Source organism: Silene latifolia, chromosome X, assembly GCF_048544455.1.
Source record: "Silene latifolia isolate original U9 population chromosome X, ASM4854445v1, whole genome shotgun sequence".
In the NCBI taxonomy this organism is placed as follows: Eukaryota; Viridiplantae; Streptophyta; class Magnoliopsida; order Caryophyllales; family Caryophyllaceae; genus Silene; species Silene latifolia.
In genome coordinates, this window is record NC_133537.1 from 206,759,633 (window position 1) to 206,774,625 (window position 14,993).

Genomic DNA, 14,993 nt, shown 5'->3' on the forward strand with positions numbered 1-14,993 from the left:
AATTTTTGGTTATACCAGGAAGATCCCATCAACTTAGTTTTAATTCATTTTAAGTGAACGAAAAACTAGCATTACGTGAATGAATTGACTTAGGTGATGGCTTAATTAAAAACATGTGATATCTGTATATCAAAGAAAACTAATGCGTGACCTCTATATGAGTCAGTTTTCATGCAATTATTAGGTAGTTTGGTTTTAGGCGGAAAATGATGCAAACTATCGTTACGATAAAATAAATAAAAGAATGCAAAACGTAAATAAAAATTCCTAGTGTGGCCTATCCTAGTAAAAAGAACATAATACAACTTTGGAATCCATCGTTGGACCCGAGAAGCTTGTCTTGATGTTCTATCTTGATCCATGCAGCGGGAGTGAGCATCCGGTCTCCATCTTTGGTCTTCTCTAAATTACAATTAAAATTTACAAAATATAAACCTATTTACATTCTAAATAAAAACTGTAATTACAAGGGAAAAACCAAAACGGAGATACAAGATCTCAAAATACAACCAAGACCGTGTTCCATCATTACGGTAACACGTTCTACTAAGGCCACGCTAAATTACAACCGTTTGTAAAAATTAAATACGTAATTTAAACATTCAAGGCATTCAACAGTAACGATAAATAAAAATGCATCAACTAAAATAAAATTTATTCGTGACATAATTCCGTAATTATGTTAAATTTATCCAAACCACCTATGATAAATAAAATTCTGTGACAAAACCGCTTTAATCAACTTAATTTTAATTCATTACAATCCGTTACTTTAAATCGCTTTAAAATAACTAAATGGTACGTGAGTGAACCGTTTCACTATCAAGCGAATGCATAAAATCCGTATTATGCATATGTTAAGGCCGAAAAAAAATTGAAACACGAAAATCTTTTTTTTTTCTCACGGCTGAACCGTGAAGAGGGCAGCAAAAAAAATTTTTTTTTTTTTATAGGCTACTGATTGCCGAGAGCTCAAAAGAGCGAGGAAAAAAAAAATTCCAGCGGCTCAAAAAAAAACGTGAGCATCAACAATCATCAAAAACGATTTGATAAAACCAATTGCAAATAAACCTAATCCGTATAGAAATGAATTTACAATTGATAATACTTTAACATATTGCTATGATTATCGTTTAAAATAACAATATGCAAAGAACAAATTGAAAACAAAACATCGTCTGAACAGCATAAAGCCGTGTGGCACGATATCCAATGCAAAAATGTCACGGTTTGCCCCAAAAAAAAAAACAAAACAGCCGAGACAATAAAAAAAATCTGCCGCACGGAATTTTATGCAAAAAAATATCGATTCAATTCGTTTAAAGAAAATCACAAAGAAAAATTTACGTGGCCTCGCTCTGATACCACTTGTGGGGTAATATCCGTATAAAACCCTTAAAATTTAGGACTATAACGTAAATTTAACATGCGATTTATGGTCATAAACGAAAAGCAATAGAGAAACGATAAAGAACAAGAATCAACCTCGGGTCCTTTGAGATGCGGCCTAAGAACAGAAATCAAAGTAGATTTCCTCCTAATCGTTGCACCCAAGACCGTCTGAGACTATGCCCCTTGTGCTAGAATTGCTCTTTAATTGCCTTGCAATATTGAGAGAGCTTTTGTGAATTTTCTTGATGTGAGATCTAGGATTTTCAGAGGAAAAATGCTCTCAAAACCCTAATTTTTCTTTCAAAATGAATTAGGTTACAAAAGGAGAGAAAGCTCTCCTTTTGTTCTCCTTGGTTCGGCCAAACCGAGAGCCTCATGGGGAAGTGGGCTTTCACTTCCTCTTTATTTTAACTCGTGGTCCGACTCGAAAATGCTAAATGTATATGATGCGATTTTATTATAAATCGTCATCGGTTATCGGTTATTAAAATATCGTCTAGTAACATGAATTAGTCGATATAATAATACATGTCCGATAATGACAATATTGTATAATTAATTTATTCAATATACATTAATCAAATATAATAGTTTATATTTAATTTACTGAATTAATCATTAATTCGCCTTAGCCATTATTATTTAATCCGTATTAAATAAAATATCTCAACATCGCGTTTGACTAATTATTAGTCAATAACTCCGACTAACTGCTTAGTCAAAATAGGCATCAACATGACTGTATTTTCATACCGTCACATCTCTCAAACGTATCCTATAGGTGTGACTTTTAGGGACCTTTGATCACCGCCATCTGCATGACAATAACGTCAAACTTATCTAGCAAGCCAACCGTTATTGATAAACGTGGACCAACTGATAATAATACAAAAGTATACCCTTTGATCCTTTTAGAGATTTAAATGTTATTGCACTAACTGTAGAGGACACCAGCCCCAACAGGAAAGCAATCCGGAGGAAATCTCAAAACTGGAGAAAAAGCAGCCACGGAAGGGGCGCAACAGAAACTGCGACCTTTCCAAGAGGCGCAGTACCTCTCTTGGGCAGTTTCCTCCTCAGCAAGAAAGATTTCCGCGGTTGGTTTTAGGAATTAGAGAAGATGTAGGCTTCCTTATTCTACAAGGTAGATATTTTCGTGATAATAGATAAAATTTAGGAATATTATTCCGGAAAATTCCAGAATATTCCGACTCGGGTTTAAGACGGTTTAAAAAGTTGAAGCAGTTTTTGACCCGGACTCCAAATGAACTCTAATTACTGTCAAAACGAACGTATCGGCGCGTAGATGACGACCATGAGGTTGACTCGACAGTTTGAGCTATCACGCGTCGATGAACTTATGAAATGTCATAAATCGCTTCGCATAATTAAACATGCGACCCAATCATCACTGGGTGGTTGGCGGGAGGTGCAGAAACGAGATGTCTACAAAATGTAATTGTTCAAAAATTTGTTCATCAAAAAAAAAAAAAAAAAAAAAACAAGAAAACTCGGGCTACAGTAGAGTTCACATATTAGAGTGTTGAACTGTCTTCTTCCGGCTACTCCTCTACAAGCCTTATACAATCCAAATATGAGAAAAACGCATACTCCGCATTCACAAATGGGATTTGGAAATAAAGTAGGACATTTAATCACAATTTCAGAAACCAAAAATCGATTCCGATATCTGGGGAAGCTTGGAGTTTGGAGAAGGGACTAATGTTGATAACACTATATCCGCTCATAAAAATTGTATGTCTTATTAAATTGTCAATTACATTAAAAGTATAGCTGGTTAAAGAACTCCTACTTTAGTCAAGAAAAGAAATTAGTACACAAAACTTGAAATCATATATAATAAAATAAGGTTTTCATAAATCTAACCCAAAATAAATTGATACTGTATAAATTAAACAGAGCAATAATAAAAAAATTTTAACTCAAAAATATAAATTCGATCCCTTGCTTGCTACTCCGGGGCGAAGCTAAAGAGTAGCAAAGGGTAGCCTCTGCTACCCCAAACCCAGAAAAATCAATGAATAAGAAGATATTCTGCTACCCCTGACAGTTAATAAAGATTAAATAAATAACAAGGCCATGTTACACATATCAATTTGATTGGGTGTAGTGGTCAAGGCTTCAATCTATCCTCCAAGAGCATGGGTGTTCGACCCCTGGTAGCAGTATTTTTTTAAATGTTTCGTTTTATCTATGCTTGTCTTGCCACTCGACTTTTAATATATCTATTTGTTTATTTAGTTTTCTTTCTCCAAATTTCACTAATTAACTTCTTTAACATTTATTCCTAATTTACTTATCTAGCTTAATCTATGCTTGTCTTGCCACTCGACTTTGAATATATTGATTTGTTTATTTATTTTTCTTTCTCCTAATTCCACTAATTTACTTCTTTAACATTTATTCCTAATTTACTTCTTTCACATTTATTTTAATCGCTTTTCATTTTATAAGTTTGATGTATATCTTTTTCCTAGTTCATTTCTTTTTTTCCCATGATTTTGTGTTTTTCTTAAACTTTTAAAGTGAAAATATGACCCCAAAAAAATCAGTTTGTTAAATGCATTCGAAAACATACAAAATTTGACAATGATATAATACAATCATATTAAATGAAATCTCGTATGTTAGTTATACTTGATGGTCAAACGACTTATTCACGCAAAATATTTGGTTAGAAGTAGTAACATCCTAAGATGTGAGAAATAATCAACTCACCATAGTCATAGTTGCAAATTTTTTTATCGAATCCTCAAAATGAAAGATATGATTAATATGGAATTTATGGATAAAAAAACAAGTCATTTGTTAAAATTCCATCTTCTTAATTTTACCCGTCTTTTAGCAGATTTATTTTGTACAACAATTTCGCTATCCCATATTTTAGATCCTAGATTCGCCCCTGCTACTCCATATGGTTTAATACTCATATTCAGATTGTTTGTTGAAGCAACTCAATGCAAAATCTAATCATAATGATAAAAATATGAACCCTTGGTCTACTGCTACTTTCAATTTAAGAAAACAAAAAAAGATGAATAGCTTTTTTTCTAGTGGGAAGATTCACTATTCTTTTCTTTAATACACCAAAATCGTATTCTCAAATCTCAAGTTAACAGTACGCCAGTTAATTTTTGTGGGATTGCTAAAAAGTTAAGGGAGTGACTTGTTAAGTCCCTTAACTATAAAGTTTGATAGTTCGACTCCTTAACTGGAAAAAAAACAGATAAAGTTTGAGTCCTTATCTTACCCTTAACTCCAATATCTAATTATCTAATCATTCAAAGGCAGAAATAAAACTGAACTGTGTTCAAAGAAATTACCTTTTTTAGCTCTTGTAGAAGCAGTCGACACATTCCCTAACGGCGATACTTGAAAGGTGCAGCTATTAGCGGCATCTCGGCAACCTTTTGACCATGGATTCTGAATGAAATGTAAAGCACCAAAATGAAATTTCAACAAAACAGGCAAAAAACAATAGCTATGCAGGAAAAGCATCACAGATCAGAAATGGATTCAGCATGTTATCTCACATACCGGGGCTCTCATTTATCTTAATTCCACTTGAACCTTTCATAATAATCCTAATCTACCTTCTTTATCCTTCTTTCCTTGTCAAGCAGTAAATTAAACATCCTAATTTTCTACTACACCACAAGTTGGATCTCAAATTGAATCATGAGCAGTTTCAATTTGAAAATTAGGATTTTACCTAATTCAATCCCCAATTATTTACATACAACAAACTTAAATTCAGTCCCCGATTAATTACATACCAAAAAAAAAAAGAAAATTAGGGTTTTTACCGCCGAGATGTTGATGGTGGGAAATTAGGGCGTAGGTGTTTGAAGGACAGTACATTGAGTAATAGTTGCAGCGTGATAAGGTGAGGAACAACGATGTGATGATAGCAAAGGACACGGCAGTACTGTGGTCGTCGAGGGTGGTAAACATACGGGTAAGGTCGAGGACGTTCCATTCTTGAGAGCAAAGGGTTTTTCTTTCTAAAGTCTAAACGAAGTTATGTGATATGTGTGATCTTATTTGTTACATTTGCATCAGTTCAATAAACCATGTAACATATGTATCATATAAAAACTTTACATCCGTTCTAGTAAAATCGATACAACGGGAATTAATTAACATCGTTTTTGAAATAACCGATACTAGGAACTATGTAATTAAAAAATAAAAAATAAGTTACATCGTTTTTAAAGAAAATCAATGTAAATAATTAAGCTTATAATTTTTACATCAATTTTAGTAAGAAGTGATGTAAACATGGTGATGTCAATGACACTTTTTCTACTAGTGTCTCACCCATAAAGCTTGCCCAAAGTATAGCGGCCTCTCCAAAATCCTTGTAGTACTCCTTCAAAGCTCCTCTCTCTATATACCACCATAATACCGCTTGGCCACTCAAATAGACTGCGGCTTTGTCAACCTTCAACTCTTTCGGCCAATTCACAACCTCGAACACATTTTCCATTTCCCTTATCCAATTGCCTAGAAATTTAGGTGATCTAGTACCCTCATAGTTTATAGGTCGTCAACCACCACTTCTCTCCCCTTTCCTACATTTTTTAGAGACTCCTTATGTGCTTCATTTTGCTCCAACAACCTTTCTACCTCCGCATCCAACATGTAAGCAACCCTCGATGATGTAGTAGCTCTCTTTGGAGGCATCTTAGCATCAATAACAAACAAACATAAACACATACCCCACAACTCAAAACAAGAAACCTCAGCTGACCATCAGGTATACTCGGTCGAGTATAAGAGGATACTCAGTCGAGTACAGGCCACTCAGTCGAGTACAAGCCACTCATACTCGACCAAGTGCCGCACTTCCAGAGACCACCTTAATCTGTACTTACACCCCACTCGGTCGAGTGTCGAAGGACACTCAGTCGAGTACTCCTTACTCGACCGCGTCTTCACCACACTCGATCGAGCCCCACACATACCCTGACAACACAAAATGCACAAGTAACCCTATTTCGCATGTTTTTAAATGCACAAATAGAAAGAACTCGTAAGGCTACGACATATAATAACACTTATAACCAGAGAAAATCACATGCACAATACTTCTTATTCTATTTCAAACTTGTCTATCAACTTGTTATTCACAGAAACTTCACATCATTATCCACATAAACTTGTGTATCATCATTCATGTAACCTCATCAATCATTCTTCACATAAATCCATCTAGTCATGCATATCCACTATACACGTTCAACAACCACATTGTACACCAAGTATTCTACACTCTACCCCACTCTCTTTCTTACCATGTCGTGATCGGTTCGATATTGAGAAGGCTAAAGTGCGACTTCGGGACATCTCCCAAGCCCTTGCAAGGAGCTCATAACAACCTTTCACTGGTTCATTTTATTAGACACAGCTAAGTTCATTGGTTCATTAGTTTAGGTTCCAAAATCAGTGCTTTGATACCACTTTCTAACACCCTCATTCCGTAAGGAGCCTCTATCAAGACCTTCCCTAGTAAATGGGAGAGACACCATCTCAGGTTTTCGAGAAAGTGAACATCCAAATAACCATAATGAAACATATTTATTATAAATAAGTTTTAACTTTATAAACGGAAGCAAGTTTAGTAAAACTGTTTGAATAGTAAACCAAAGTTATGTGAATAAAACTATAGTATAAAACTATGACTAGTATCAAAACTGAATAGTAACGTCAAGGTCTTTAGTGATGCTGACTCGTCCCCAGGTCTCCCAGATGCTACATGCTATCACTACTACATTTCAGGCTCAACTGCTCACCATTGGCCAAAATATCCAATGGATCACAGCTGAGTTGAAAATAATAAGAGGGTCAGTCTCAATAATACAATTGCTCACAATACAATATAAATGCAAAGCAAATGAGTAACACACACACACACACACACACACACACACACACACACACACACACACACACACACACACACACACACACACACACACACACACACACACACACACACACACACACACACACACACACACACACACACACACACATCACACCTCCTACTCCAATCTCGACTCCAACTCCACCTCAACCCGGTGACGTCATCGCAACATCGCCACCAACATGCAGACCGCAGCCCGAAAGGTATCCGCATCGCAACACAATATACCGATCCCAGTATACCGATCCCAGTTCATGACCCGGACTCTTGCCAGATTCGCATCGCAACACAAATCCAAATAACCTCAGACAATTAATGTGCGCATACTTCTTGAATTGGGAAACTTCAAGGATCAATCCGGGCGTGAGGACGGTCTCTTGCACCGCCTCACTAACAACAACAACTCTACAACCATACACATATAACACAATCCACAACACAATATGCCACAAGTCCACGCATCAACAATTACCACATCTAATATGTCACAATTAACAAATCTCCAAAATATGATGCAAACTTCAACAATTATCATGAGACTAAAAACAATAATCACATAACCAAGCATTCATACGATCAAGAACCAAGTAGGGAAACCCTACCTCAAAGCCCTCAAAGCAATACTCCAAGCACAAGAAAAATCGTAAAATTCCTCCTCTATGAAATCTCCTCCTACAATTAATCAAGTAATTTCTATCACAGTAAGGTTCTACAACATTCTAATTAATACGTTACTCTGTATTACACGATTTACTTGTAGTGGCATGTATTATTGAGTTTTTAATACTTTATGATGATTTATACTCATATATGATTTTCGAAATTATTGAAATTTGGTTCTATGATTTTTATATATTATTTTGGCTATACATATTTTTATTTTGTCAAACAGAAATTCGTTTGGGTGATATAATCATTTTTATGCTTTAATCGTTGTTTTGGGTATTAGAATTTTTAATTCGATTTTTTATTTTTATTTTTCTAGAGAAAATTTTATTTCTGGAGTTTATATTTGATTTTATGCTACATGAATTTTTGTGTTATTTGTTTCGTATTTTTAGTATTTATTTTGCATTTTATAATGTTTATACGGTTTATGTGATATTAATAATGCTGAACTATTTTAATTCGATTTAAAATACCAAATCTTTCACTAATTTGCTCATCTAATTACTCAAATCCCCATTTATAACATTCTAATTAACAATTCTCCAAAATTTCCCCAAATTCTAGAGTTAGAAAATCATTAAATAAATTAAAACCATAGATTATGACTTACAATATAAATTGGCACGGAAAGATTAAGGAAAGATGAAGAATCCCAAATCCAAAGCTTAATCTCCTCAAAATATATTTAGGAAGGGTCTAGAGAGTGTTTAAAGAGGTTTAGGGTTCGTAAATGACGATTTGGTACTGTTCACGCACGATATATACTCCCCCTTTAAGACACAAAATCAAACCGCTCAATTAAACCCATGGGCAGCAAAACTTGAATCCAAGGCACGCTAAATGGGTCGAAGATTTACAATCTTTTACAATCTCATCGAAGTATAAGACGGGAAGTGTAATACCACAGGTTTCTGACCATGGGGTACTCGGTCGAGTAGGGCTTACTCGGCCGAGTAGGCTGTCGGGTGTGTCAAGGTTGGGTTCTGGAACGTCAGTACTCGATCGAGTATGTTGGTACTCAGTCGCATTGGGCTTACTTGGTCGAGTACATCGAGTACTCAGTCGAGTAACGAGTCTGACATGGTTAAATCCGCGGTTTTGATTAAAATAATTTGAGAAGTATATAAAGACGTGTTAACGGTTTCTTAATCATTATTTTAAAACGTAAACTACGTAAAACTTCTTCAACTATTCTAATCACTGCTAGGGTTAGATTGAAGGGTTTTACATCTTTCGTTCGCGTCGATTTCGTCGGTAAGTATCGTACTTTTGTTATTATTGTCATGTAGTTATTGTTAAACCCTAATCAGATTTATTGGGGGGTTAGGGTAGATTTTGATTATATGATGTATTTATAGGTGACGAGTTCGTAGAAGAGCGTTTCTCATTTGTTGTTGTTATTGATTTGGATTGCGAATAAGGTAGGGTTTCCCTACTCAGTTGGCTTTAGAATTGATTGTTTGCTTGTGGGGCTTACTCCACCGAGTACACCGTGTACTCGACCGAGTATGTTTTATATGGGATTCTGGTCAGCTTTTGGACTTTGGGTACTCGACCGAGTAGTTTATGTACTTGATCGAGTAGCCTCTACTCGACCGAGTAGCTTCGTGTACTCGACCGAGTACTGCTGCGGGCGGCTGTGTTCTTGTTTTGAGCCATAGGCTATATGCTTACGTTTATCTTCTTATATCGGCTCAAAAATGTCGCCAAATAGATCTCATGTGTACCTTAAGGCTTCGGAGATGACTCTAGATGGGCTTTCTTAGTTGATCGAGTAACACGACGCTCTTACTGAGGCTCTCAAGAATGTAGGAAAGGCGAAGGAAGTGGTCATTGATGCAACTAAGATGAGTACCACTATCTCTCTCTTTAATCCTCCTACCTATGAGGGCACAGAAGCGCTTCACTTGCTCTATAACTGGCATCGAGATATGGAGAGTGTTCTTGAGGTGGTGAATTGTCCGGAACAGATGAAGGTGGAACAAGCAGCGTTCTACCTAGGGGATGAGGCTCGAGTATGGTTGAATAGGGAGAAAGAGGGGGATCGTGAGTACTATAAGAGCCAGGGTGAACCTGCTATTTCGTGGGCATAGTTCAAGAAAGCTATCAGGGTCCAGTTTGTTCCTGAGTACATTATGAATAAGATGAGGGCCGAGTTCAGCATTTTCCGTATGACTGAGAGCATGGCTGTGGCGGAGTATTATAAGAGGTTCAATGAGTAATCACGCTACGCAGACGATTTCGAGCTGAGCCCATTGACCTTGGCTCTTCGATTCGAGCAAGGGCTGTCACTAAAGATTTTAGAGAGGTTAGCTGCTGGGGTTCTTAAGGACCTAAAAGATGTGTATGAACGAGCTGGGAATGCAGAGAGACTAGTTGATATAGCTAACGAAGCTAGAGAGAAGCTCGGCGAGAAGAGGAAATATGATAATTAGAACAACGGGCAATCGGGGTTCAAGCGTGGTAATTACAACTAAGCTAAGGCTTACTGTAGAGGGTCCAGATTCAATGGAGGGTCGTCTTTTGGTGGTCGCGATGGTCATACTAGCAGTGACAACTCTGGGTTGACGTGTTTCAACTACGGCGGTACTGGCCATATGATATTTGAGTGTACAAGCTATGGGCGACTGGGCTTCCAGAGACTACACCAGGGGAAGTATTCTCAGGCACCGAGTTAGAGCATGGCAAGGAATAAGCCAGCTGGGTCGTGGCCTAATCAGGGTGGTCAAAGCAACAGCAACAACAGTCACTTCAATCGTAACAATGGAGGGGCTTACCAGCGATATAGAGGTAATGTTAATCAGAATTTGGCTGCTAAGTCTACAGCATCGGCGAGCACGATGTAGGGTGAAGGTCAAAAGAATAGTGGCAAGTTGTTCTTGATGGACAAACAGGCAGTTGAGGAGGATGCGCAAGTCGTCACTGGTACTTTTCTCGTTAATAATACGCCGACCTTTATTTTATTTGATTCGGGGGCTACGCATTCTTTTGTATCTAGGGGACATGCTTTGCCTATGGGTTTGGGGAAGTATCAGTCTGTAAAAGATAATGTTGTCATACCGTCGGGAGAGTCGGTGTCTTATGGGAGGTTGTATAAAGAAGTGTCTATGGTTATTAAGGAACTTAGCCTTCCGATTAATTTGTTTGAGTTTCCTATGGGTGGGTTTGAGGTCATCATCGGGATGGACTGGTTGGGTAAGTACAAAGCTAGTATAGATCGCCATTAGAAAAAGGTGACTTTGAGGGGTCCAAAGGGAGCTAGAGTATCTTACCGGGGGTTTGTGGTCAATCCAAAGTTCAAGGCTATTGCAGCTATAACCTTGAAATCTTGCTTGAGGAAGGGGTGTCCCATGATTCTTTGTAACATTCGGGATAGTCGATTGGAGGAACCTATATCAACAGAGATACCGGTTGTGGATAAGTTCGTGGATGTTTTTCCAGATGAGATTCCAAGGTTACCGCAAACGAGGGACATAGATTTAAGTGTGGAGTTGAAGCCGGGAACGAGACCTATATCTAAGGCTCTGTACCGGATGACACCAAAAGAATTGGAAGAGTTGAAGAAACAGCTGGATGATCTGTTAGAGAAGGGATATATTCGACCTAGTGTATCGCCGTGGGGAGCACCAGTGTTATTTGTGAAGAAGAAAGATGGTAGTATGAGGTTATGCATCGACTACAGTGAGTTGAACCATGTGACAGCGAAGAACAGGTATCCATTACCGTGAATTGATGATTTATTTGATCAGTTAAGTGGAGTTGGGGTGTTTTCCAAGATCAATCTAAGGCCGGGGTACCATCAGTTGAGAATTAGAGATGAGGATGTTCCTAAAACAGCTTTCAGATCACGGTATGGTCAGTATGAGTACGTGGTGATGCCTTTTGGGTTGACTAATGCACCAGCTGCATTTATGGATTTAATAAATCAGGCCTTCAGTCCTTTCTTTGACCAGTTTGTGGTGGTCTTCATTGACGACATCCTAGTCAATTCCAAGACTAAAGAGGAGCATGCAACGCATCTACGATTGGTATTGCAAAAATTACGCGATAACCAGTTGTATGCTAAGTTGTCCAAGTGCGAGTTTTGGTTGGAAAAAGTGGCTTTTCTGGGCCATGTGATTTTAAAAGATGGGGTGTCTATGGATCCTATCAAGATTTTAGCAGTGTCAAACTGGGAAGCACCGAAAAATGTGGCTGAAATTCGGAGTTTCTTAGGCTTGGCCGGTTACTACAGGAGGTTTGAGAAAGACTTTTCTACTATTGCTAGGCCGATGACAGCTTTGATGAGAAAAGAGAACCGATTTCGCTGGGATGAGAGCTGTGAGATAGCGTTCCAAACTTTAAAAGAGCATTTAACTACAGCTCTTGTCTTAGCACTATCTGAGGGAAGTGAGAACTTTGAGGTATATACCGATGCTTTGAAGAATGGTTTGGGTTATGTTTTAATGCAGAATGGGAAGGTCATCGCTTATACATTGAGGCAACTGAAATCTTATGAGGAGAACTACCCTACTCATGACTTGGAGTTGGGAGCCGTTGTGTTTGCTTTAAAGATTTGGAGACACTGCCTCTACGGGGCAACTTTTAAAGTGTTTTCAGATCACAAGAGTTTGAAATACATCTTCACTCAAAATGCGTCAGAGGAGGTGGATAGAGCTGATTGGGGACTACGATATGGAGATAATCTACCACGAGGGAAAAGCTAATGTTTTAGCTGACGCATTGAGCAGGAAGAGTGTGCATTCCTTATGCAATGCTTTGTCACTAATGCAGCCGAAGGATGAAGTGACTAAGATGGGTATACATATGATTTGCAAAGGGGACACCATCGGCGATTTGACAGTGGAACCAGAGTTTTATAATAACTTGAGGCGGACACAATTGCTTGATCCTAAAATTCAAGAATGGAGAGAAACGATAGGCAACAGCAATATGTCGCGATTTTCGCTTCATGAGGATGAGAGTGTTCAGTATGATGGTAGATGGTGCGTTCCTGATGATGCGGAGATGAGGAAGGCGATCCTGACTGAGGCTCATTCCACTCCTTATTCAATGTATTCGGGTGGTGAGAAATTGTACAAAGACTTGAAAAAGACTTTTTGTTGGCCCGGGATGAAGAAAGATGTTATGGAGTTTGTGGCCAGATGTTTGACTTGTCAGAGGATCAAGGGTGAGCAATGAAGACCACAAGGTAAGGTTCAGTCACTTGAGGTACCAGAGTGGAAATGGGAATATATTTCAATGGATTTCATTGTGGGACTATCGAGGACTCAGCAGGCTAACAACATGATTTGGGTGATCGTAGATCGACTGACCAAAATAGCTCATTTTATTCTGATGAAAGATACATGGAGCAAGCTGCAACTGTCTAATGGTTATCGAAAGCATGTGGTAAGGTTGCATGGGGTACCGAAAGACATAGTGTCAGATAGGGATGCAAGGTTCATATCAAGGTTTTGGCAAGAATTGCAGGAGTTGATGGGTACTACTTTGAAGATGAGTACAGCATTCCATCCTGCGGCGCACGGACAAACTGAGCGAACTAGAAAGACCTTGGAGGACATGTTGAGGGCTTGTGTGATGGAATTTGGTGGTAGTAGATAGGTTGGATTTGATCGAGTTCTCATACAATAACATCTATCATACTAGTATTGGGATGCACCTTTTGAGGCTTTATATGAACGGAGGTGTAGGAGCCCCATTTGTTGGGATGACAGTGCAGAGGCCATGATTCTAGGACCAGAAATGGTACATGAGAAGCTTGAGCAAGTAAGGTTGATTTGTCAAACGATGAAGGTGGCTCAGGATCGAAAAAAGTGTTATGCAGATTTACATCGCCGAGCGGTGGAGTTTCAGGTGGGTGACAAGATCCTTTTAAAAGTATAACCTATAAAGGGTGTCATGCGTTTCGGCAAGAAAGGGAAGTTGAGTCAGAAGTACATTGGATCGTATGAGATTCTAGATCGTGTGGGCGAGGTAGCCTATCGATTGGCCTTGCCAATAGCGCTTGATCGGGTGCATAATATTTTTCATGCATCTCAACTTCAGAAGTATGTGAATGATCCCTCTCAGGTACTTGAGGTTGAACATATTAAATTGGATAAAGCACTTACTTATGTCGAAACACCGAAAGAGATCTTGGATCGAAAAGTGCGCAAGATAAGGAAGGGCGGAACTGTGTTACTTAAGGTGTTGTGGTCTAATCATAAGGTTGAAGAGGCTACATGGGAAGCGGAGAAGGCTATGAGAGAGCGTTATCCTCATCTTTGTGATTAGGTATGGTTGGCGGGGTCATAACCTATTTCTTTTAAGTGGTAGGAGATAACTGCATGAGTTTTGGGACAGTTTTGGGATGTTTATAGATGTTTATAAGTTTTCGAGTCAGTTGTGGGTTGTCTTTTGAGTCGTTTTACATTGTTTGGTTTTGTGGTTTTTGCGTTGTGTCGGACTTAGGTGAACTTCGGGGACGAAATACATTTTAAAGGAGGGAAGACTATAATACCATAGCTTTCTGACCATGGGGTACTTGGTAGGGCTTACTCGACCGAATAGGCTGTCGGGTGTACTGAGGTTGGGTTCTGGAACGTTAGTACTCAATCGAGTATGTTACTACTCGGTCAAGTTGGGTTTACTCGGTCGAGTAACAAGTCTGACAGGGTCAAATCCGCGGTTTTGATTAAAATAATTGGAGAAGTATATAAAGACGTGTTAACAGTTGATTAATCATTCTTTTAAAACCTAACTACGTACAACTTCTGCAACTATTTTAATCACTGCTAGGGCTAGAATGAAGGGTTTACATCTTTCGTTCGCATCGATTTCGTCGGTAAGCATCGTACTTTTGTTATTATTGTCATGTAGTTTTTGTTAAACCCTAATCAGATTGATTGGGGGGTTAGGGTAGATTTTGATTGTATGTGTAATACTACATTTTTCTATGTCTGTTACTCGGCCGAATATGGCTTACTCAGTCGAGTAATGC

At 38.3% G+C, this 14,993-nt stretch overlaps 2 protein-coding genes across 2 annotated transcripts; both read left to right on the forward strand.

The window, feature by feature from the left end:
- The first annotated feature begins 12,778 nt into the window (after nucleotides 1-12,778).
- On the forward strand, nucleotides 12,779-13,192 carry LOC141619099 (uncharacterized). The gene has a single exon (XM_074436127.1). The coding sequence runs from the start codon at nucleotides 12,779-12,781 to the stop codon at nucleotides 13,190-13,192; it is 414 nt and encodes a 137-aa protein (XP_074292228.1).
- Nucleotides 13,193-13,348: 156 nt separating this feature from the next.
- On the forward strand, nucleotides 13,349-14,287 carry LOC141619101 (uncharacterized). Its single transcript, XM_074436128.1, has 3 exons — nucleotides 13,349-13,575; nucleotides 13,705-13,780; nucleotides 13,907-14,287. Exons 1-3 carry the CDS (start codon nucleotides 13,349-13,351, stop codon nucleotides 14,285-14,287), a joined length of 684 nt encoding a protein of 227 aa, XP_074292229.1.
- The last annotated feature ends 706 nt before the right edge of the window (nucleotides 14,288-14,993 follow it).

Excerpts from the sequence above, each read along its gene's own strand:
- LOC141619099 (XM_074436127.1), top strand. The coding sequence starts at position 12,779 with ATGCAGCCGAAGGATGAAGTGACTAAGATGGGTATACATATGATTTGC.
- LOC141619101 (XM_074436128.1), top strand. The coding sequence starts at position 13,349 with ATGAAAGATACATGGAGCAAGCTGCAACTGTCTAATGGTTATCGAAAG. Across the intron at positions 13,576-13,704 it reads AGAAAGACCTTGGAGGACAT|GAGCCCCATTTGTTGGGATG; the intron begins GTTGAGGGCTTG and ends ACGGAGGTGTAG. Across the intron at positions 13,781-13,906 it reads TACATGAGAAGCTTGAGCAA|GGTGTCATGCGTTTCGGCAA; the intron begins GTAAGGTTGATT and ends TAACCTATAAAG.